The sequence below is a fragment of the Macaca thibetana genome, chromosome 5, assembly GCF_024542745.1.
Source record: "Macaca thibetana thibetana isolate TM-01 chromosome 5, ASM2454274v1, whole genome shotgun sequence".
Classification (NCBI taxonomy): domain Eukaryota; kingdom Metazoa; phylum Chordata; class Mammalia; order Primates; family Cercopithecidae; genus Macaca; species Macaca thibetana.
The window spans coordinates 107,692,909-107,714,367 of record NC_065582.1 but is presented as its reverse complement, the minus strand read 5'-3'; the positions used below and the strand labels follow the sequence as shown (position 1 = coordinate 107,714,367).

At 45.0% G+C, this 21,459-nt stretch overlaps 2 protein-coding genes and 1 pseudogene across 8 annotated transcripts in view; 1 reads left to right on the top strand and 2 right to left on the bottom strand.

Annotated features, from left to right (window-relative positions):
* The window catches only part of TMEM165 (transmembrane protein 165), a 777,160-nt gene that overhangs the window by 57,189 nt on the left and 698,512 nt on the right, over positions 1-21,459 (bottom strand). The window lies entirely within an intron of this gene.
* Positions 1-21,459, bottom strand: part of SRD5A3 (steroid 5 alpha-reductase 3) — a 41,855-nt gene that overhangs the window by 17,122 nt on the left and 3,274 nt on the right. For 2 of the 7 annotated variants that reach the window (XM_050790608.1, XM_050790611.1), the window contains exons 2-6: positions 19,952-20,071; positions 19,630-19,747; positions 11,538-11,680; positions 6,444-6,641; positions 2,694-2,828 (exon numbers count right to left, since the gene is read on the bottom strand). In XM_050790608.1, the coding sequence (XP_050646565.1) occupies positions 2,694-2,828; positions 6,444-6,641; positions 11,538-11,680; positions 19,630-19,747; positions 19,952-20,071 (714 nt within the window). Of the gene's footprint in view, positions 1-356; positions 836-2,693; positions 2,829-6,443; positions 6,642-11,537; positions 11,681-19,629; positions 19,748-19,951; positions 20,072-21,459 lie in introns of those variants that run through there. The other 5 variants (XM_050790612.1, XM_050790610.1, XM_050790605.1 and 2 more) reach the window with 4 other exon arrangements.
* On the top strand, positions 17,006-19,471 carry LOC126954757 (rRNA-processing protein FCF1 homolog; annotated as a pseudogene).

Here is a 21,459-nt window from a genome sequence, read left to right as displayed (position 1 = left end):
CACTTTTTTTTTTTTTTTTTTTTGAGATGGAGTCTCGCTCTGTTGCCCAGGCTGCAGTGCAGTGGCACCATCTCAGCTCACTGCAAGCTCTGCCTCCCGGGTTCACGCCATTCTCCTGCCTCAGCCTCCCGAGTAATTGGGACTACAGTCACCCGCCACTGCGCCCGGCTAATTTTTTGTATTTTTAGTAGAGATGGGGTTTCACCATGGTCTCGATCTCTTGACCACGTGATCCGCCCACCTCGGCCTCCCAAAGTGCTGGGATTACAGGCGTGAGCCGCCGTGCCCGGCCCCTTTCATCTACTTTTTATCAGTTCGTTGGTTTTATAAAGCATCTCAGAAAGTGGACCCAGAAATCGCAGATCTGCCATTAGTATTTATTCTTTAAAGACACTTTGGAGATTCATTTTCTTGAGTGGCACTGCCATGCTCATTCAGTGAAAACCTGTGGGGTATAGAAATGGAACGGAGAGTTTTAAACAGCTCTGCCGAAACAGTACTTTGGGTTCCATACTTCACTGTCCTTAGGCATTGAAACCATCACCTGGTTTGCATTCTTCATGACTGAGGTTAACTTAAAACAAAAATGGTAGGAAAGCTTTTCTATGCTTCGGGTAAGAGACAAATTTGCTTTTGTAGAATTGGTGGCTGAGAAAGGCAGACAGGGCCTGACTAAAGAAGACATTTGTCACCACTAGCCACCAAGTGAAGTTGTGGAACCCAAAGGTGACAGCCATGGAAACGTAGATCATCAGTTCTGCTAAGTAGTTAGGGGAAGAAACATATTCAAACCAGTCTCCAAATGGGATCCTGTGGTTACAGTGAATGACCACTCCTGAAAGGGTAAAAGAAGATCTCATAAGCATTTAAAGGTTTGAAAAGAAAGTTTCACCACTTCACTCCCAAATCATTTACAGAAACTGTTTTTATTTTTTTGAGACACAGTCTTGCTCTGTTGTCCAGGCTGGAGTGCAGTGGTGCAGTCATGGCTCACTGTAGTCTCATCCTTCCAGGCCCAGGCAATCCTCCCATCTCAAACTCCCCAGTGGCTAGAACCACAGGTACGCACTACCATGCCTGGCTCATTTTTTGACTTTTTTGTAAAGACAGGGTCTGCCTATGTTGCCCAGGTTGGTCTCAAACCGCTGGACTCAAGTGATCCTCCCACCTCAGCCTCCCAAAGTGCTGGGATTACCAGTGTGAGCCAACCTGCCCAGCCCAGAAACTCTTATTTAGAAGAGTATCATAGATGTGTGTAAACCACCATCCTGTCACACTTCTGTCAGTCTATTACATATTGAAAAGTCATCTGCTTAGGTTAAATTGTCAACTGTCAATAAGCACAAGAGAAAAGCCAGTTACTCCGGCAATCCTCCAAGCTACTACTTAAGAGCTCAGACTACTCCAGAGTCAGACTGCACAAGTTTAAATCCTGGCTCTCCCACTTACTAGCTGTGTAACTTTAGATAAATTGCTTAACCTCTTTGGGCCTTAGTTTCCTCCTCTGTAAAATGAAGACTGGTCTGTCATCTCATGTCGGCATTATGAAGCTGTATGTAAAGCACTCAGAACAGAGCCTGGGACAAAGTAAGTACTTGATAAATATTAAAACTATTCAATTTTTTGGCCGGACGCGGTGGCTCATGCTTGTAATCCTAGCACTTCGGGAGACTGAGGTGGGTGGGTCACCTGAGGTCAGGAGTTCGAAACCAGCCTGGCCAACATGATGAAACCCCATCTCTACTAAAAATATAAAAATTAGCCAGGTGTGGTGGCACATGCCTGTAATCCCAGCTACTTGGGAGGCTGAGGCATGAGAATCGCTTGAACTCAGGAGGCAGAGGTTGCAGTGAGCTGAGGTGGCGCCACTGCACTCCAGCCTGGGTGACAGAGTGAGAGTCTGTCTCAAAATAAATAAATAAAATAAAATAAAATAAAATAAATAATAGGCCAGGCACAGTGGCTCACGCCTGTAATTGGGGCACATTTTATTAAAATAAAATAAATAAATAAAACTATTCAATTTTTTTTTTTTTTTGAGACAGAGTCTAGCTCTGTCACCCCAGCTGGAGTGCAGTGGCACGATCTCGGCTCACTGCAACTTCTGCCTCCCAGGTTCAAGTGATTCTAGTGCCTCAGCCTCCCAAGTAGCTGGGACTACAGGTGCCCACACCACTACACCCAGCTAATTTTTGTATTTTTAGTAGAGACGGGGTTTCACCATGTTGGCCCGGCTGATCTTGAACTCCTGACCTCAAGTGATCCGCCTACCTTGGCTTCCCAAAGTGCTGGGATTACAGGCGTGAGCCACTGTGCCTGGCCTATTCAATTTCTAGTATTTCAAAAAACCTAATGGAAACTGTACCTGTGATAAGTCAACACAAACTAACTTAAAGGTCAAGTTTTTATGCTGTGGCTGGTACTAACTCATGGTAACACTAGTTCTCACATGCTGATGAGACACAAAATGTAGAATCACAGAATGTCGGGGCTACTTGGGTCCAGAGAGGTCTTTCAATGTAAGGCTCTCATTTTCACAGATAGGAAGATTGAGGCCCAGAGAAGTGTCTTGCCAAAAATAAATATTTGATATAGTCGACTAACTAGGGCAGGAAGGAAAAGTATGCAGGCCCATGGAGAACTAACTTCTGAGGGTTAAAATCCATATGCGGAGGCTTTAAAAGAGGTCTCACCTGCTTTATTTTTCCTGAGATTGCCGAGAATAACATGGCACTTATACTGATGGGCAGATGACCAGATGAACATCATCATCCCGAGAATATGGAACCACCGTGCTTGCATCAGTACATTTTTCCCTGTTACGTAGGCTATAGGAATAAGAATTGTTAGCTAACACTAAACAATTTCACAGGCTCAGGGAATTAAACAAATCATTTAGTCAGCAGAAACACAATTATCCACTTATTCTGTTCCTCAATATCCTAATGTAATTTCCCAAGTACAAAGAGGGGAACCTGTTCCTCAATATCCCGATGGAATTTCCTGATGTAATTTCCCAGTACAGAAGGCAGAGCTCTGTCTCTCTGGACAAAGGAGATATGTTCATCAGTTACGGGCAGCTTCAGTCCCCCTGGCAGAGAATTCCATACAGATACATCCTCTTGCTTCTTCTCTAAATGGTTCAAGCACAAAGTTCAGCTCCCCTACTGTGATCTACTTTCGCATGGTAAGACTCTTTTGTGTTTACCTTGCTAAGTCCAGTTTTAAGTCTTCTTATGTTTTTTTTTTTTTTTTTTTTTTTTGAGGCGGAGTCTCGCTCTGTCGCCCAGGCTGGAGTGCAGTGGCCGGATCTCAGCTCACTGCAAGCTCCGCCTCCCAGGTTTACGCCATTCTCCTGCCTCAGCCTCCCGAGTAGCTGGGACTACAGGCGCCCGCCACCTCGCCCGGCTAGATTTTTGTATTTTTTAGTAGAGATGGGGTTTCACCGTGTTAGCCAGGATGGTCTCGATCTCCTGACCTCGTGATCCACCCGTCTCGGCCTCCCAAAGTGCTGGGATTACAGGCTTGAGCCACCGCGCCCGGCCAGTCTTCTTATGTTTTACAGTGAAGAAAAACACTTTCTAAGGAAATCTCTCTCTGAGCTACCATCCTGCTAGGGAGAGCCTGAAAGCAGAATGCTGACTCGACTAGCTCGGGCCAATGAAGGAAATCACCAGTGGAAAGGCTACCAGGGGGCTTTCTCAAAAGAGGGGGACAGTAAACTACAAGATGAACAACTCGATGCCATCCAGGTCTGGATAAGAGAGAACACAGTCGAGAGACTGAGTTTCAGAAGTGGAAACACTCAAAGCATCATCTTCCACTTTCTTCACTGGCTGCTAGGAAGAAGGGAAAAACACAGACCACCTGATGACCTGTGGAGCAAACCACTGGCTTCAGAAAAGCAAACAGAGACTTCCCTCTGAGCAGCAGGAAGCAGTTAGCCTAGTCTGAGGCTTGACTGAAGAAACAAATGTGTCCACTGATAATGGGCAAGAGCCTGAGGCTCTGGAGCCAAGGGGGAACCCTGAAAAGCTGATTCAAGTAAGAGAACCAAGGATCATGCAATTCCACATGGCCACCTCGAAGCAGGAATCAGTTAAGGACTGATGAAAATCCACTGGTCTACCTGTGTCAGTTTATTTTTTAAAAGCTTGTTTTATATAATCAATCTACTATAGTCTTTTAGTGTTTATAAGTTTAGGCATTTAACTACTAGGTTATATTTTTATAAGTTCAAAACAGACTGGGTACAGCGGTTCACACCTGCAATCCTGGCACTTTGAGGGACCAAGGCAGGAGGATCACTTGAGGGGTTTGAGACCAGCCTGCCAACATAGGGAGAACCTGTCTCTACAAAAATGAAATAAGCAAAATATTAAAAATACAGTTTTAAATCTGATAGGCTTCAAGAGCAAGTCAACAGGATGAAAAGTTAGAGTGTCTGGAATTTCAAATCACTAACAAGTCCTTTACTCTAAATGCAGAGAATTTACCTATGGGAAAAAGGATTTGTTAAGGGTAACACCAGAATTATAATGCAGGAAAAGGGAGGCAGATGGAAGGGTCACATTTCCTCAGTTCTACTCAGTATTTAATTATTTGTTTATTCACTAGTTACTTAAGGAGTGCCTACTAAGCCTGGCCCTGCTGCAGGTACAAAGGATAAAGCAGGAAATAAGTCAGGCAAGATCCCAGTCCTTATAGAGTTACATCCTAGTTTGCAGAGTCTTCTTTTCACTTTAAGAAGAACCCTGTGAAATCAGTATGTGTCAGTAATTACTAATGAAGGCTCTGAGGCTCAGAGAAGCTCAATGAGCCAAATGCAGGCCCATGAGACTCTGGAGCCCATGTTATTTCTATCACACCCTTTGGTTGGCAAATGCCCCAATGTGTTTTCTCTCAATGAATTACTGAAACCAACTTTCCCCATATTGTCCCAAATGATCCCAGATGACCCTTGAAGGACAAGAGGTGAAACAGAAAACAGCTTCAGAAAGGAGTGCTTGGAAAGTTATTTTTATGGGCTCCTCTTCCTTGACTGTCTATGCAGGAGGGAAGACAGAAGTTGAGATGCAGCCAGTAGAGGAAACTCTGGGAGAGGCAGGTAATGCCAACAGACATGAACACACTGAAAGCTAGCAGCCACCAAGCGCTCTGCAAAGTTCCTTTAGGGGGAGAACCAGCACTGCCCACCAGGAATGACAGCCCCTTCCATTGTACTGGCTGGCAGAATGCCACCACAGACATGCCAGGGAGGAATAAGTTCAGAGGAATCAGACAGAGAGATGCTAGCTAAGTGGCTGGAGCCAATGAATAATTCATGAATTGAGAAAGATCGTCAATAAATCCTCCTTTAAAATCACTCCTCTAGTCAGAGGCCTTAGGTTGAGCTACAGCAAAAAGAGAGAAGACTTTCATGGGGCACTCGTACCAAAATCTAACCTGAGGAGGAAGCTCACTCACAGATTGTTGGAAATCACTAGAGTTTACGAGGATGGATAGGGCAGCTGGAAACATGGAGCCCTGGGTTTAGAGACAATGGTCATTACAGACCTACAGGGTCTAGACTGACAGATACTAGGGCTGCAAGGTCAGGTTAACCTCAGCACTATAAACTCATTTCCATCACCCCAAGTGTCTTGATTTCTTTCTAATCATGCATTGTTTTTACAAAAATGGTAGTCATATGTGTTAGATAACGTCCCCTCCTCCCCCCATAAAACAAAAAATCCGTTTCATTTCCTTCTCCTAAACAAGGTCATGGTTTGGCTTCCCTCTTCCTGGCTAGTGAGAGCTTAGAGACTAAAACACAATTTTCACTATCACAGTACTCTTTGTCCTCTCCCCTCAGGCAGCATCACTTGAAGAAAAGCTCTGTTGTGATGGGAACAATCACAAGAACTAAGTGGCAACAAAACGGCTCCCCACCCCCTCTGCAAATCCCAACTCCATGCAAGCACCACTCCCTTCCCTCATTTTCTTTTCTTTTTTGAGATGGAGACTCGCTCTGTTGCCCAGGCTGAAGTGCAGTGGTGCCATCTTGGCTCACTGCAACCTCCACCTCCCGGTTTCAAGCAATTCTCCTGCCTCAGCCTCCCCAGTAGCTGGGACTACAGGCGTGTGCCACCACGCCTGGCTAACTTTTTTTTAATTTTTAGTAGAGACAGAGTTTCACCATGTTGGCCAGGCTAGTCTCGAACTCCTGGCCTCAAGTGATCCACCTGCCTCGGCCTCCCAAAGTGGTGGGATTACAGGTGTGAGCCACCATGCCCGGCCTTTTAAAATCGATTTGAGGCTCACCTCCTCAAAACTCTGCAAAATGCACTGGGCCTGTCTCTTTCTTTTGCATGTCTTACAATGCTTAGCAGAGCACAAACCCTGAGAGCACCTCATATACCCTGGGGTGGGAAGGAGCTCCTGGCAGGGCTGGACCCACTCACCATTCCTGCCATCCATTGGCACTTGGCTTAGCACAGTTAGGCCAACAAGGACATAGTAGACAAGTCCAAAACAGTACTGTACGACGTGAATCATGACATTGGAGAAGACACTGACGTAGAGGCACTCGAAGAGTCTTCGTATGCTGTGCAGCCACAGAAATACTAGCACTAAGAATGCAGACAGCGCCAGCTCCCCTCCTACAATTCAGAAGGCGACAGGGTCAGCATTTCTCTTCCGGGATTAATCCAAAGTTTCGTTTTTCCCTACTGTTAAGTAGAGTATGAAATTCCGTCTAACATCTTCCTTTTTGGTAGTAAGGAAGAAATGGGCCAAATGAAGTCAAGGAATTTGACTTCACTCAGATTACACGGTTATACAGTAATCTAGTGACAGGGCTGGCCCAAACACCCATCCCTCGACTCTGCTTCATTGTTTGACAGCCTTCCAGGCTTCATGGGACATCGTGGTCAGGAGGTCTGTGAAGAGGTCTGTGGGTCTCTGGTCCCTGGCACTAACAGCCAGATGCAAACTGTCTGGAAGAGTTCCCAGTGGCCTCTGAGTGGCCCCAGCCATGGGATTCCCAGCATCTCAGGCACCACAGAGGCAGAGATGGGAACAGGAACAGAAACAGAGTTATGCATTTTTTTCCACATTAAAAACAAGAAATTATACTTTTAGAGGGATGGTGAGCCCAAGATCTACTTCCCCACCTGTCTTTCACGACCTGCCCACCAAAAAATCTGAAGAAAAGCTGGCTTTAAAAAACACACACTTAGTTTTTCTCTTTTTATTTTTTGTTTTTTGGTTAATTTTATGTGTCAACTTCTTTATTTTATTTTTGAGACAGGGTCTTGCTCTGTCACCTAGGCTGGAGTGCAGTGGCATAGTCAGGCCTCACTGCAGCTTTGAACTCCTGAGCTCAAGTGACCCTGTCTCAGCCTCCTGAGTAGCTAGGACTACAGTCATGTGCCACCACGCCTGACTAATTAAAACAATTTTTTTTTTTTTTGTAGAGACAGGGTCTCCCTATGTTGCCCAGGCTGGTCTCGAACTCCCGGCCTCAAGCCATCCTCCAGCCTCAGCCTCCCAAAGTGCTGGAATTTTAGGTGTGAGATACCACGCCCTGTCACTTAAAAAAAAAAAAATGAGTCACAGCTGGGCGCGGTGGCTCATGCCTGTAATCTTAGCACTTTGTGAGGCCGAGACGGGTAGACTGCCTGAGCTCAGGAGTGAAACCTCATCTCTACTAAAAATACAAAAAATTAGCCAGGCATGGCAGCAAGCTACTCGGGAGGCTGAGGTAGGAGAATTGCTTGAACCCAGGAGGTGGCGGCTGCAGTGAGCCAAGATCGGGCCACTGCACTCCAGCCTGGGAGACAGAGTGAGACTGTATCTCCATTTAAAAAAAAAAGTCTCATATACACACACACACACACACGCATGCACAACACCATAAAGATGCAACTTAATTAACTTTTACAAATTAAGCCAACCAATCCCACCCATGTAACAGCACTCAGATCCAGAAACAGAACACTTTAGGGAGCTGAGGTTGGAGGAGAGTGCTTGAGACCAGGAGTTTGAGACCTGCCTGGGCAACACAGCAGGTCCCCCATCTCTAAAAACATTTAAAAAAATTAGCTGGGCACGGTGGCATGCACCTGTAGTCCCAACTACTCAAGAGGCAGAGGAGGGAGGATTGCTTGAGCCCAGGAGTTAAAGGCCGCGGTGAGCTATGATCATGCCATGGCACTCCAGCCTGGACAACACAGCGAGACCCTCTCTCTTAAAAAAAAAGAAAAAGAAAAAGAAAAAAATGAAACAAACAAAAGAAACAGGCTGGGTGCAGTGGCTCATGCCTGTAATCCCAGCACTTTGGGAGGCCAAGGTGGGTGGATCACGAGGTCAGGAGTTCGAGACCAGCCTGGCCAACATAGTGAAACCCCGTCTCTACTGAAAATATAAAAATTAGCCAGGCACGGTGGCACATGCCTGTAGTCCCAGCTACTCAGGAGGCTGAGGCAGGAGAATTACTTGAACCCCGGAGAGGGAGGTTACAGTGAGTTGAGATCAGGCCACTGCACTCCGCCTGGGCAACAGAGCCAGACTCCATACTAAAAAAAAAAAAAAAAAGGGCCTGGCGCGGTGGCTCAAGCCTGTAATCCCAGCACTTTGGGAGGCCGAGACGGGCGGATCACGAGGTCAGGAGATCGAGACCATCCTGGCTAACATGGTGAAATCCCGTCTCTACTAAAAAATACGAGAAACTAGCCGGGTGAGGTGGCGGGCGCCTGTAGTCCCAGCTACTCGGGAGGCTGAGGCAGGAGAATGGCGTAAACCCAGGAGGCGGAGCTTGCAGCGAGCTGAGATCCGGCCACTGCACTCCAGCCTGGGCTACAGCGCCAGCGACACTCCCTCTCAAAGAAAAAAAAAAGAAAAAGAAACAGAACACGACCAGCACCCCCTAGTGTTCCCTTCCAGGCACTACCCTTCCCCCAAACTTACCATGGGGAACAACCCCTATCCTGACCTCTATCAGCACAGATTAGCTTTGACTGTTTTTGTATTTTAAATGAACTAAAACTTAGTTTTAACTCCTTAGGAACAAGTTAAAGCAAACAAATAGAATTCCTCATATCCTCACAACCAACCCTCCAAATACGAAACCACCCCAGTCAGTCCCACAGTAAACAAATGAAGAGATGAAGTTTTAATGAGTGGAGTGAGATCCACTGATGTATCCTGCCCTCCCAAAGAGGATGTACACGGGTTTGCTCTTTTTTTTGAGATGGAGTCTTGCTCTGTCACCCAGGCTGGAGTGGAGTGACATGATCTCAGCTCACTGCAACCTTTGCCTCTTGGGTTCAAGCCATTCTCCTGCCTCAGCCTCCTGAGTAACTGGGATTACAGGCACGTGCCACCATGCCCAGCTAATCTTTTGTATTTTTAGTAGAGACAGGGTTTCACCATGTTGGCCAGGCTGGTCTCGAACTCCTGACCTCAAGTGATACACCTGCTTCAGCCTCCCAAAGTGCTGGGATTACAGGCATGAGTCACTGTCTACTGTGCCCAGCAGGGTTTGTTCTTTTTTTTTTTTTTGAGATGGAGTCTCACTCTGTCCTCTTAGTCTAGAGTGCAATGGCGCAATCTTGGCTCGCTGCAACCTCTGTCTCTTGGGTTCAAGCGATTCTCTCACCTCAGGCTACCGAGTAGCTGGGGTTACAGGCATGCGCCAGCACACCCAACTAAGTTTTGTATTTTTAGTAGAAATGGAATTTCACCATGTTGGCTAGGGTGGTCTTGAACTCTTGACCTCAAGTGATCTGCCCACCTTGGCCTCCCAAAGTGCTGGGATAACAGACATAAGCCACCACACCCAGCTGGGGTTTGCTCTTCTAATTGTCATCTCTTGCAACCAGTTTCTCTGGTTATACAGAAAAGGACAGTTTCCAGGGTGCCAGTGGTTTGGCCACTGGAACAAAGGACAGAGATAAAACCAGAACAATTTGTTTCTAATTCTGCCCCTCACACTCTGCCTGACCTTAATTGAGGACATTTCATAGTTTTCACCTTCAATTCTTTATTTTTATTGTTATTTTTTTTGAGACGGAGTCTCACTCTGTTGCCCAGGCTGGAGTGCAGTGGGGCAAGCTCGGCTAACTGCAAGCTCTGCCTCCCGGGTTCACACCATTCTCCTGGCTCAGCCTCCCGAGTAGCTGGGACTACAGGCGCTCGCCACCACGCCTGGCTAATTTTTGTATTTCTAGTAGAGACGGGGTTTCACCCTGTCAGGATGGTCTCGATCTCTTGACCTCGTGATCCGCCCGCCTCGGCCTCCCAAAGTGCTGGGATTACAGGCGCGAGCTACTGTGCCCAGCCCAGTTCGTTATTTTAAAAACTGTGCTGGCTGGGCGCAGTGGCTCACGCCTGTAATCCCAGCACTTTGGGAGGCCCAGGCAGGCGGATCACCTGAGGTTGGGAATTTGAGACCAGCCTGACCAACATGGAGAAACCCCATCTCTCTACCAAAAATACAGAATTAGCTAGGCATGCCTGTAATCCCAGCTACTCAGGAGGCTGAGACAGGAGAATCGCTTGAACCTGGGAGGCAGAGGTTGCAGTGAGCCGAGATCGTGCCATTGCATTCCAGCCTGGGCAACGTGAGTGAAACTCCGTCTCAAAAAACAAAAAACTGTTTTACATATTCTTCATCCTGATGCTGAGGATGGCAAATTTAAAGGCTATTTTGTAATCGTCTGTTCAACAACTGTTTAGTCAGTTTTATTATACTACCAAAGCCTTGCAGCATAACATTTTTTTCCATGTTTTTCAAAAAGTAATTTTTATTTATTTTATTCATTCATTTATTTATTTATTTGAGATGAAGTCTCCCTCTGTTGCCCAGGCCTGGAGTGCAGTAGTTCAGTCTCAGCTCATGGCAACTTCCACCTCCCAGGTTCAAGCGATTCTCTTGCCTCAGCCTCCCGAGTAGCTGGGATTACAATAAGCGCCTGCCACCACACCCAGCTAATTTTTGTATTTTTAGTAGAGTCAGGGTTTCACCCCATTGGCCAGGCTGGTCTTGAACTCCTGATCTCAAGTGATCCAACCGTCTTGGCCTCCCAAAGTACTGGGATTACAGGTACGAATGAAAAAGTAATTTTTAAATCACATTTCTGGAGTTCTAGGTCATGATTTTGGTTGGAACAGTATAAATGATAACTGTTTCCAGACAAAACCGATGGATCCTAAAAGCTTTCCCCCTTTTGTGTAAAGACTTCTTTATACATTTATCAACAGTACTAAAAATACCAGAGGGAGGACAGCCAGTTCTGTACACAGCACAGCACTTGCTGGGAAGTCAGAAGTGCTAACTCTTGGCTCTGTCTCCTTCTCAGGGAAGGGCTTAGGGACATCCCTTTGGCCATCCAGCAATGAACCGTGCAAAGCTCTTTTTTGCCCTCATCCTCCACTTCCCAAGCCCTTCTGAGGAGGCGCCTGAGAGAGGAGACAAAATGCCAAAAACCGCTCCCTTGCGGACAGGAACGACAGGAATAGGATGCAGTGTTGTCATAAGCCGGGGGAGTGCTTACCCTGGAACTGTGCCGCCCCGAGAATTCTGAGCAAACCATGAAGCCAGCTTGGAAAAGGTGCTCCCAGGAACAGAGATTGAGAAAGGCACCAAAGCAGGAAGCCATTCCACAGCACTGAGATGATATAAAAGTGGGAAAAATATCTGCAAAAGGAAAACAAGTAAGGCAATAATTAGGTTAAATCCAATTTAAGCTGTTATACGGGAAGATTATTTTTAGTTTCTCTGTCTTTCCCTACCCCTCCATTCCCAAAGTATACTTTTGCTTTTTAATAGAATCCGAATCCTGTAGGTGTTCAGATTTTTAAAATTTCCTTTCAAATAATGGGACCAGTTAACTTTCAGGAAAAAGAGGCCTCTCTGAGGTTAACAAGAACGCAACCGACTGTGTTAAACTTAGAATAAAGTTTAGTTAGCAATCTCTCAGATTGCTGGGTAACAGAATTGGGTTCAAGTTCCCAAAACGGAGGCTGCAGGTCCTTGCAAAGAGAACCTAGATTGTGCTAAAACAAGCTAAATCTGTGAAAGATTTTGATTTCTATATCCCAAACAATATTGCAGTAATAGCCATACAACTGCTACACACGATTTGCATAATCACAAACACTTGGGGCTAGAGGAAGTAAAAGATCTTTAGGCATGACTCAGTGTTTTTCCAAATTAGGTTGACCTAAATTACTTTTATTATACCATGACTAATACTACAATCATAAAACTAGGTATTAACTCCTTATGGTTATAATTCTCAGACAACTATAGGGCCTGTTTTGCAATCAACACATCTACAAACTAAATACAAACAGGACCACAAAACCAATGCAATTGAAATTAGCAATGTTAATTTAATGTGAAAGACGATGTTGATTTGCTGAAACAAAAAAATCACCCTATATGGCACAAGGGCCTAGGGCCTAGCAGGTTCTTCTTTTTTTTTTTTTCTTTTGAGACAGGGTCTTGCTGTGTCGTCCAGGCTGGAGTGCAGTGTCGTGATCACAGTTCACTGCAACATTGACCTCCCAGGCTCAAGTGATCCTCACACCTCAGCTTTCCAAGTAGCTGGGACCACAGGCGTGTAGTAGTCCACCATGCCTGGCTACCTTTTAAATTTTTTATAGAGATGCGATCTCCCTATGTTGCCCAGGCTGGTCTCAAACTCCTGGGCTCAAGAGATCCCTCCCACATTGGCTTCCCAAAGTGCTGGGATTACAGGTGTGAGCCACCATGTCCAGCCCCTCATGGGTTCTTTTGAGGTCTGTTTATGTATACTTTTCTATTTTTTTCTATTCATTCTGAAATCTTTCTGACTCTATAGAGTGCCTGGCGGTCATCTGGCTTTCCCTGGTCTTCAATGCATCGTGTATATATTAAATCCCACTCCTTTTCTTTTTCTCATTAGTCTATGACAATAAAAGACAACCTGGCGCCAAAAGAGGATTAAACATAATCTCAGGGGCTCCTCCAGATGATCCAGAATATGCTTGTAAGAGAATGCACAGCCCCTGAGATCATGCCTACACACTCAGTCTGATAAACTCTGATCCAACCTGATCACTCCGTGGCAACCCACTCCACTCTGCCAATTACTGTTAGCAAATTCTATCACTGGCCAGGCATGGTGACTCATGCCTGTAATCCCAGGGCTTTGGGAGGCCAAAGTGAGAGGATCCCTTGAGGCCAGGAGTTTGAGGTTATAGTGAGCTATGATCCTGCTTCTGCACTGCAGCCTGGGCAATAGAGCAAGACCCTGTGTCTTAAAAAATAAATAAATAAAATTCTACCACTGGATTTGCCATCTCTGGCCACACAGAACAAGAATTTATTTCCACACAACAGCTCTTAAACTATTTGAAGAGAGCCATCCTGTGATTCCCAATTGGGATCTTCTCCAGGCTCAAGAGCCTACTTTTCACAGAAGTTCACGCATCAAGGTCAATCGCCACCCGTGGCTACTGATCTTCAGTTATACCACAGGGTCTTCCTTAAGATACGCTTCCCACAACTGACCCCAGGTATGGGCTAAGCTTCGTGGAGCAGAGTGGAAGGTCAAGAACATGCTATTCTGCAGGCTCCCAGGAAAAGGCAGGAGGGACAGCTTCTGAAGGACAATTTCTCGACCAGCCACTTTACCTACTTAATTTTTTCACAAATATTTACTGAGCACTTCGAATGTGTTGGGCAATATTCTAGAAGCTGGGAACTCGGCAGGGAGTAAACAGACCAGGTCTCTCTGCCTTGATGGAGTTTACCTTACGGTGGAGAGTCAGACAGTCAACAACTAAACCTGCAGACATCTAGCATAATGCTGGGTCAGGGGACAGAGGGTGCAGAGGGGAGGCTGTTCTGGATGGGTGGTCAAGGATGGCTTCTCTGGAAGTGACATTTGGCTAGAAGGAGTCATCTTTTTGGATTTCCAGGGGAAGAACTTTCTAGGCAGAAGAAATAACAACTGCAAAGGCAATGAGGTGGGTGTATATTAGCAGTGTTCAAGGAACATTAAAAGACATCTGTGCAGCTGCTGTGGCATGGCCAACGGTGAGCGTAGAAGGTGAGGCAGGAGTGGGGAGAGGACATGAAGCCCTGTAAGGCCACTAGTTTTTATAAAGAGGAGCCATTTGGGCAGAGGAGTGACTTGAGGCAGTAATTTACGTTTTAAAAATCCCTCTAGCCTACCCGGGAGGTGGAGGTTGCAGTGAGCCAAGATCGCGCCATTGCACTCCAGCCTGGGCAACAGAGTGAGACTCCGTCTCAAATAAATTAAATAAATAAATAAATAAAATCCCTCTAGCCTGGGCAACATAATGAGGCCCCATCTCTACTAAAAAAAAAAAAAAAAAAAAAAGAAATAAAAAAATTTGCCGTGTGTGGAGGCCAAGCAGTAAGTGGTGGTCATGCCACAGCACTCCAGCCTGGGTGACAAAGCGAGATTCTGTCTCAAAACAAACAAACAAACAAACAAAACCCTAAAAATCCTTCTGGCTGATGGATTCTGGAGATAGGTGGTGATGATAGTTGGATAACAAGATGAATGTATTTAAAGCTACCTAACTATATATTTAAAAAAATTTAAAAAGTAAAATTTAAGTTATGTATACTTTACCACAATAAAAACATTTTAAAAGGCAGCAAAAGACGCTGGGTGCGGTGGCTCAGGCCTGTAATCCCACCACTTTAGGAGGCCGAGGTGGGCGGATTACCTGAGTTCAGGAGTTCCAAACCAGCCTGGACAACATGGTGAAACCCTGTTTCTACTAAAAATACAAAAATTAGCCAGGCGTGCTGGCACATGCCTGTAATCCCAGCTACTTGGGACGCTGAGATAGGAGAATCGCTTAAACCCAGGGGGCAGAGGTTATAGTGAGCCGAAATTGCACCACTGCACTCCAGCCCGGGAGACAGAGCAATACTTTGTCTCAAAAAAAAAAAAAAAAAGGAGGCAAAAGAAAGCATTGGTCATATATTTCATTATTCTTTAAGTGAAAATATATCCCTCTGGTAACTACGTAGAGAATAGTCTAGTTGTGGGGGTAAGAGGTACCAGGTAGAGCGTGGCAAAACAGTTAAGACTATTTAATTCCTCTTCATAACAATCCTATGAAGCTTATATTGTTATCTTCATGTGGCAGATGAGAAACCCAAGGCTCAGAGAGGTTAAGTTACTTATCCAATGTCAGACAGTAAGCGGCAGCCCTGATGACTGTGAAGTTAAAATCATACTATTGTGCTCTCATTCATGCAATCTAGGCATGCCTGAACTTGCTTTTCTATCCTTATGTTACACGTACCGATTTATATCAAGCATAAGTCAAGCATATCACTCAAGTGGGTTTTGTGTAAGTTGCTAGGCTACACCATGCTGTGCTCTACTTGTGTCATGGTGTCTTTCATTCACGGGCATATTGTGTTGCTTTTTATTCCCACATTTTGTTTTGCTTGCCTGATTTCCCTCCATACATTTTCTATTCTTTTTTCTTTTTTTAGACTGAGTCTCGCTCTGTCGCCCAGGCTGGAGTGCAGTGGCACGATCTCGGTTCATTGCAAACTCTGCCTCCTGGGTTCACGCCATTCTTCTGCCTCAGCCTCCCGAGTAGCTGGGACTACAGGCTTCTGCCATCACGCCCGGCTAATTTTTGGTATTTTTAGTAGAGATGGGGTTTCACAGTGTTAGCCAGGATGGTCTGGATCTCCTGATCTCGTGATCCGCCCACTTTGGCCTCCTGAAGTGCTGGGATTACAGGCATGAGCCACCTCACCAGGCCTATACATTTTCTATTCTTTAGAGCAAGTCATAGCTCTTGTTTGTTTTTAAAGACCCAGCTTGAACCTCCAAAAGCTGATCTAAAATCTCCACTGTCGTCTGTTTTGGACACTCTCCTTTTTTCCTCCTTTGGCACTATGCTTACTTGTAGCACTGTTGTCCAAGTCCTTGCAAGTAGGGATAAGGTGATCCTTATAGGATAATACAAGGTGCTGAGTGAGCCCTCCCTCGCTTAACAAACATTTGAGTGCTTACTTTAAGTCACAACTGCTCCAGGCTCTGGGGATACAGCAGCAAACGCAACAGACAATTCCTGCCCTTGTGGAGCTTACACAAGCGTACGTGCACATACACACGCACAAAGTAAATTTTATAGCATGTCAGGTGATACTACTGAGAAAACTAAAGCAGAAAAGGGGAAGAAGGAATGCTTGGATGGCAGAATTATAATATCAAACAAAATAGACACGGAGGGGCCTCATTGAGAAGGTAATATTTGAGTAGAATTACAGGAAGTGAGGGGATAAACCACGTGGCTATGCGGGGAAAGGCCTTTCCAGGTAGAGGGAAACAGGCAGTGCAGGTAGGAGAGAAAACTAGCAGAAATGCCCTCAAACCTGGAATAGAGCCAGACGGGGCAAACTAGAGATAAAGTCAGTAAGGTAGTGGGAATGAGACCATATGAGGTCTTGGGCTTTTACTGTGAGTTAGAAGCTACTCTACGGTTTGGGGCCTACAAGACATAATCTATTTTTAATAGTAATACACATTTGCTGGCCGAGCGCAGTGCCTCACGCCTGTAATCTCAGCACTTTGAAAGGCTGAGGTGGGCGGATCATCTGAGGTCAGGAGTTCAAGACCAGCCTGGCCAACATGATAAAACCCCATCTCTACTAAAAATACAAAAATTAGCCAGGTGTGGTGGGGCACACCTGTAGACCCAGCTTCTTGGGAGGCTGAGACAAGAGAATCACTTGAACCCAGAGATGGGAGGCTGCAGTGAGCCCAGATTGCGCCACTGCACTCCAGCCTGGGCAACAGAGCGAGACTCCATCTCAAAACAAACAAACAAAAATGTACTTGCTGACTGCTGGAACAGACTCCAGGCCCCAGTCAGAGGCGTTATGGGATGAAGGAGGGGAATTAATGTTTACTGAGTTCTGGTTAGATCCCTGGCCCTGTGCTGAATGCTTTAATATCACCACCAATGAGACCAACAGGTGCTATCGTGTCCAAAATTGGTTCCTTCCGGTGGGTTTCTGGTCTTGCTGACTTCAAGAATGAAGCTGCAGACCCTGGCGGTGAGTGTTACAGTTCTTAAAGATGGTATGTCTGGAGTTTATTCCCTCAGATGTTCAGATGTGTCCAGAGTTTCTTCCTTCCAGTGGGTTGGTGGTCTCACTTGACACCAGGAGTGACGCCACAGACCTTCGTGGTGAGTGTTACAGCTCATAAAGGTAGTACATACCCCAACAGTGAGCAGTAGCACAATTTATTGTGAAGAGCAAAAACACAAACCTTCCACAGCATAGAAGTGCGCGGGTTGTCGCTCCCAGCTCCAGTGGCCAGCTTTTATTCCCTAAATTGGCACCACCCATATTCTGCTGATTGGCCCATTATACAGAGTGCTGATTGGCCCATTATACAGAGTGCTGATTGGTCCATTTTACAGAATGCTGATTGGTCAGTTTTTACAAAGCGCTGATTGCTGCGTTCACAAACCTTTAGCTAGACACAGAGCGCTGATGGGTGCGTTTTTACAGAGCGCTGATTGGTGCCTTTACAAACCTTTAGCTAGACAGAAAAGTTCTCCAAGTCCCCACTCGACCCAGGAAGTCCAGGTGGCTTCACCTCTCACTATTATGCTAATACTCTAATGCACACCATCACCATCTCTTGCCTGGACCACCACAGTAGCCTTTTATCCAGTCTTCTCCACATGATGGCCAATCATCCTTTAAAACATAAATCACACAATGCAATGCCTCCCCCTCCCACACAAAGCCCTCAGTAGCTTCCACTCACTCAGAATAACATCCAAACTCCAGCATAGGTTGCAAGGCCCCGGCAAGCTGCTGCTGTCCCCCCAACCCCATCCATCCTTCTATGTTGTCACTCATGCCCACTCCAGTCTTGCTCATGATCAAATAACCCTGCTGGATTTCCTCTAAAGCACTTGTAGTCATCTGAAATTATCTGGCTGGTTTTACAATATTTATTGACATGTTACTGTCTGCCTTCCTAGAAGATAAGCTCTAAGGAGCCTAGAATGATTCCTGGCACACAGTAGGTATCTATAAACACTGGTTAAATAAATGAATGAGAGAAGGTAAGCACCTCTTCTGAAGTTACTCTCAGAGTAGGCATCCAGCTAATCGACAAACTAATTAAACCTCAAACTACTTTTTGTCATTCATTCAAAACACACTGACCAAGGTCCTTATTACCAGTCAGGCGTTAAGCTAGGGATATGGTAGCAAACAAGACAAATATAAACGCATGAAAAGTTTACAGTCTAGAGCAGGGGTTCTCACCATTTCTCCATCATAGACCCCTTTGACAGTTTGGGGAAGGCTACAGCCCTTCTCCAAATATTATACAAGCACAGGAGTGTGGCATGACCATGGGGAAGCAAGAGAAAACCAGGAAATATGCGACCATGAAGCGAATGCTTAGTCTCGGAGATCAGAGGCTTAAAGAAAAGGATAGATTAAAACCTAAAAAGAAAGAAAAGAAGGATCCCAGTGTGTTAAAGGAAAGAGAAATCCCCCAATACCCTACCTGCTTATTTTTCCAATATAATACACAGCTGGGTCCCCCTTACCACATCCTCATTGATACCAACCTTTGCCAACTTTTCCATAAAAGCCGAACTGGACTTAGTGCAGTCCATGATGGACTGTCTGTATGCCAAGTGTATTCCTTGTATAACTGATTATATAATGCCTGAAATTGAGAAATTGGAGCAGAAGTATCAAGTGACTCTAAGAATCACCAAGGATCCAAGATTTGAAGGATTACCATGTACACACAAAGGAACCTATGCAGATGACTGCTTAGTACAGAGAGTAACTCAGCATAAGTGTTATATTGTGGCCACAGTTGACTGGGACCTTAAAAGAAGAATCCCTAAGGTTCCTGGAGTTCCTATCATGTACATTTCTAACCATAGATACAACATTGAATGAATGCCAGATGATTATGGAGCCCCTCGATTCTAATTCTTATAAGACAGTTCCTCTGCCTTTCTTCAACGAACTTTTTCTTATTGCCAGTTCATTACACATGCAAGAGCGTGAATTATTATTCTGTTGACCTATTTGCTCTATTATGAGCTGAGGATGGTTAAATATGCTCACCCCTGCTTTTTTTTTTTTTTGAGATGAAGTTTTGCTCTTGTTGCCCAGGCTGGAGTGCAGTGGCACAGTCTCAGCTCACTGCAGCCTCTGCTTCGCAGGTTTGGGCGATTGTCCTGCCTCAGCCTCCTGAGTGGCCAGCTAATTTTTTTTTTTGTTTTTTTGTATTTTTAGTAGAGACAAATACATATTTTTAGCACAGAAAAATATGCCTTGGCCTCCCAGGGTGCTGGGATTGCAGGTATGAGCCACCGTGCTTGGCCTGCTCACTTTTTGATGCTGGTTTGAAATTGATATTTTGTCTCATAAAAATGTTAGGCGAGGCCGGGCACAGTGGCTCACGCCTGTGGTCCCGGTGCTTTGGGAGGCCGAGGTAGGTAGGTGGATCTTCTGAGGTCAGGAGTTCAAGACCAGTTGGCCAACATGGTGAAACCCCATGTCTACTAAAAATGCAAAAACTGTCTGTGCATGGTGGTGCATACCTGTGTTCCCGGCTGCTGGGGGGCTTAGGCAGCAGAATCGCTTGAACACAGGAGGTAGATGTTGCAGTGAGCCGATATTGCGCCATTGCACTCCGGCCTGGGCAACAAGAGTGAAACCCTGTCTCAAGAAAAAAAAAGAAAAAAAAAAAAGAAAATTTAGGCCAGGCACACAGTGACTCACACCTATAATCCCAGCACTTTGGGAGGCCAAGGTGGGCAGATCATCTGAGGTCAGGAGTTCCAGGCCAGCTTGGACAACATGGCGAAACCCCATCTCTACTAAAAATACAAAAAAAAATTAGCCAGGTGTGGTGTCACATGCCTGTAATCCCAGCTACTGGGGGTGCTGAGGCAGGAGAATTGCTTAAAACCAGGAGGTGGAGGTTGCAGTGAGCGGAGACTGGGCCATGGTACTCCAGCCTGGATGACAGAGTAAGACCGTCTCAAAAAAAAAAAAAAAAAAAATTAATGATAGTCGAAAGGTACAAAATCTTATACAGGAAAAATATGTTTTATGCCCTTTTTTGAGTTATATTGTACAGTGTGTTGCATATACTTAATAATGGAGTATTACACATTTCAAAATTGATGTTCTCATCACAGAAGTGTATCTGAAGTGTTGGATATGTTAACTAGCTTGATTTAATTATTCCACATCTCATCCACAATTTATGACATCACTTTGTAACCTATAAATTTATACGATGATAAATTGTCAATTTACAAAAAAAATTATACAAGCATAAAGTAAAATGCAGCAGGCTTACAAAGGAAACCAATTATAGTGACATACAAGTAATGCAACTACTAAAAAACAAATTTGCAATATAGTAATATGTATATTTCTTTCTTTCTTTTTCAGACAGAGTTTTAATCTTGTCGCCCAGGCTGGAGTGCAGTGGCGCAATCTTGGCTCACTTCAACCTATACCTCCCAGGTTCAAGCTATTCTCCTACCTCAGCCTCCCGAGTAGCTGGAATTACTGGTGCTCACCACCATGCCTGGCTAATTTTTGTATTTTCAGTAGAGATGGGGTTTCACCATTTCGGCCAGGCTGGTCTGGAACTCCCAACCTCAGGTGATCCACCCGCCTCAGCCTCCCAAAGTGCTGGGATTACAGGCGTAAGCCACTGCACCCGGCCTGTAATATGTATACTTCTTAATGTGTCTAATAACAAGATCTAGTGGTGAAAGACTACAGTGTTCTCATAGCGATGAAAACAGTAATATTTTGAGGTATCATCAATATTCTTAATGTAATATAAAAAAACTATCACAGAGTTGCAGGTACTGCTAATTCTACTGTGGTTTGTAGATTATATTCATAATTAAGGCAATGCTAAATTTCAGCTAGAGGTTAGTGAAAATAAAGACATAACTTTCTTCCAATCCAAGTTTGCCCTGAATTCTATCCACAGATCCTCTGAACCTCCAGTTAATGCTCCCTGGATTCCAGTGGGGAAAGTCTGGGCAGCTCTTTTTGCCTCTAGAGCCCAATTCAATTGCAAAGCTTCGACACCATTTGGAATCATTTTGAAATTTAAGAAGTTCTTCTACATTCACTATGCAACCCAGAGCATCATGATACATGTTCGAGGTTGCCTGTTTATTCAGACTTTCTGGGAAATCAAGACTCTAGGAACCAAAAGGAAAACAAAAAAAAGCAACCATCACCTCAATTAAAAAAAAAAAAAAATCTACCAGACAGAAGTCATGGAAACAAACATTCCAAGAACCGATTTTAGGTTTTATTCTTGCCTCCTTAGGAAAGAAAAAAACAATTCCAAACAAAATTACCTACATACTACCTTATTTGCAGAAATGTGATTT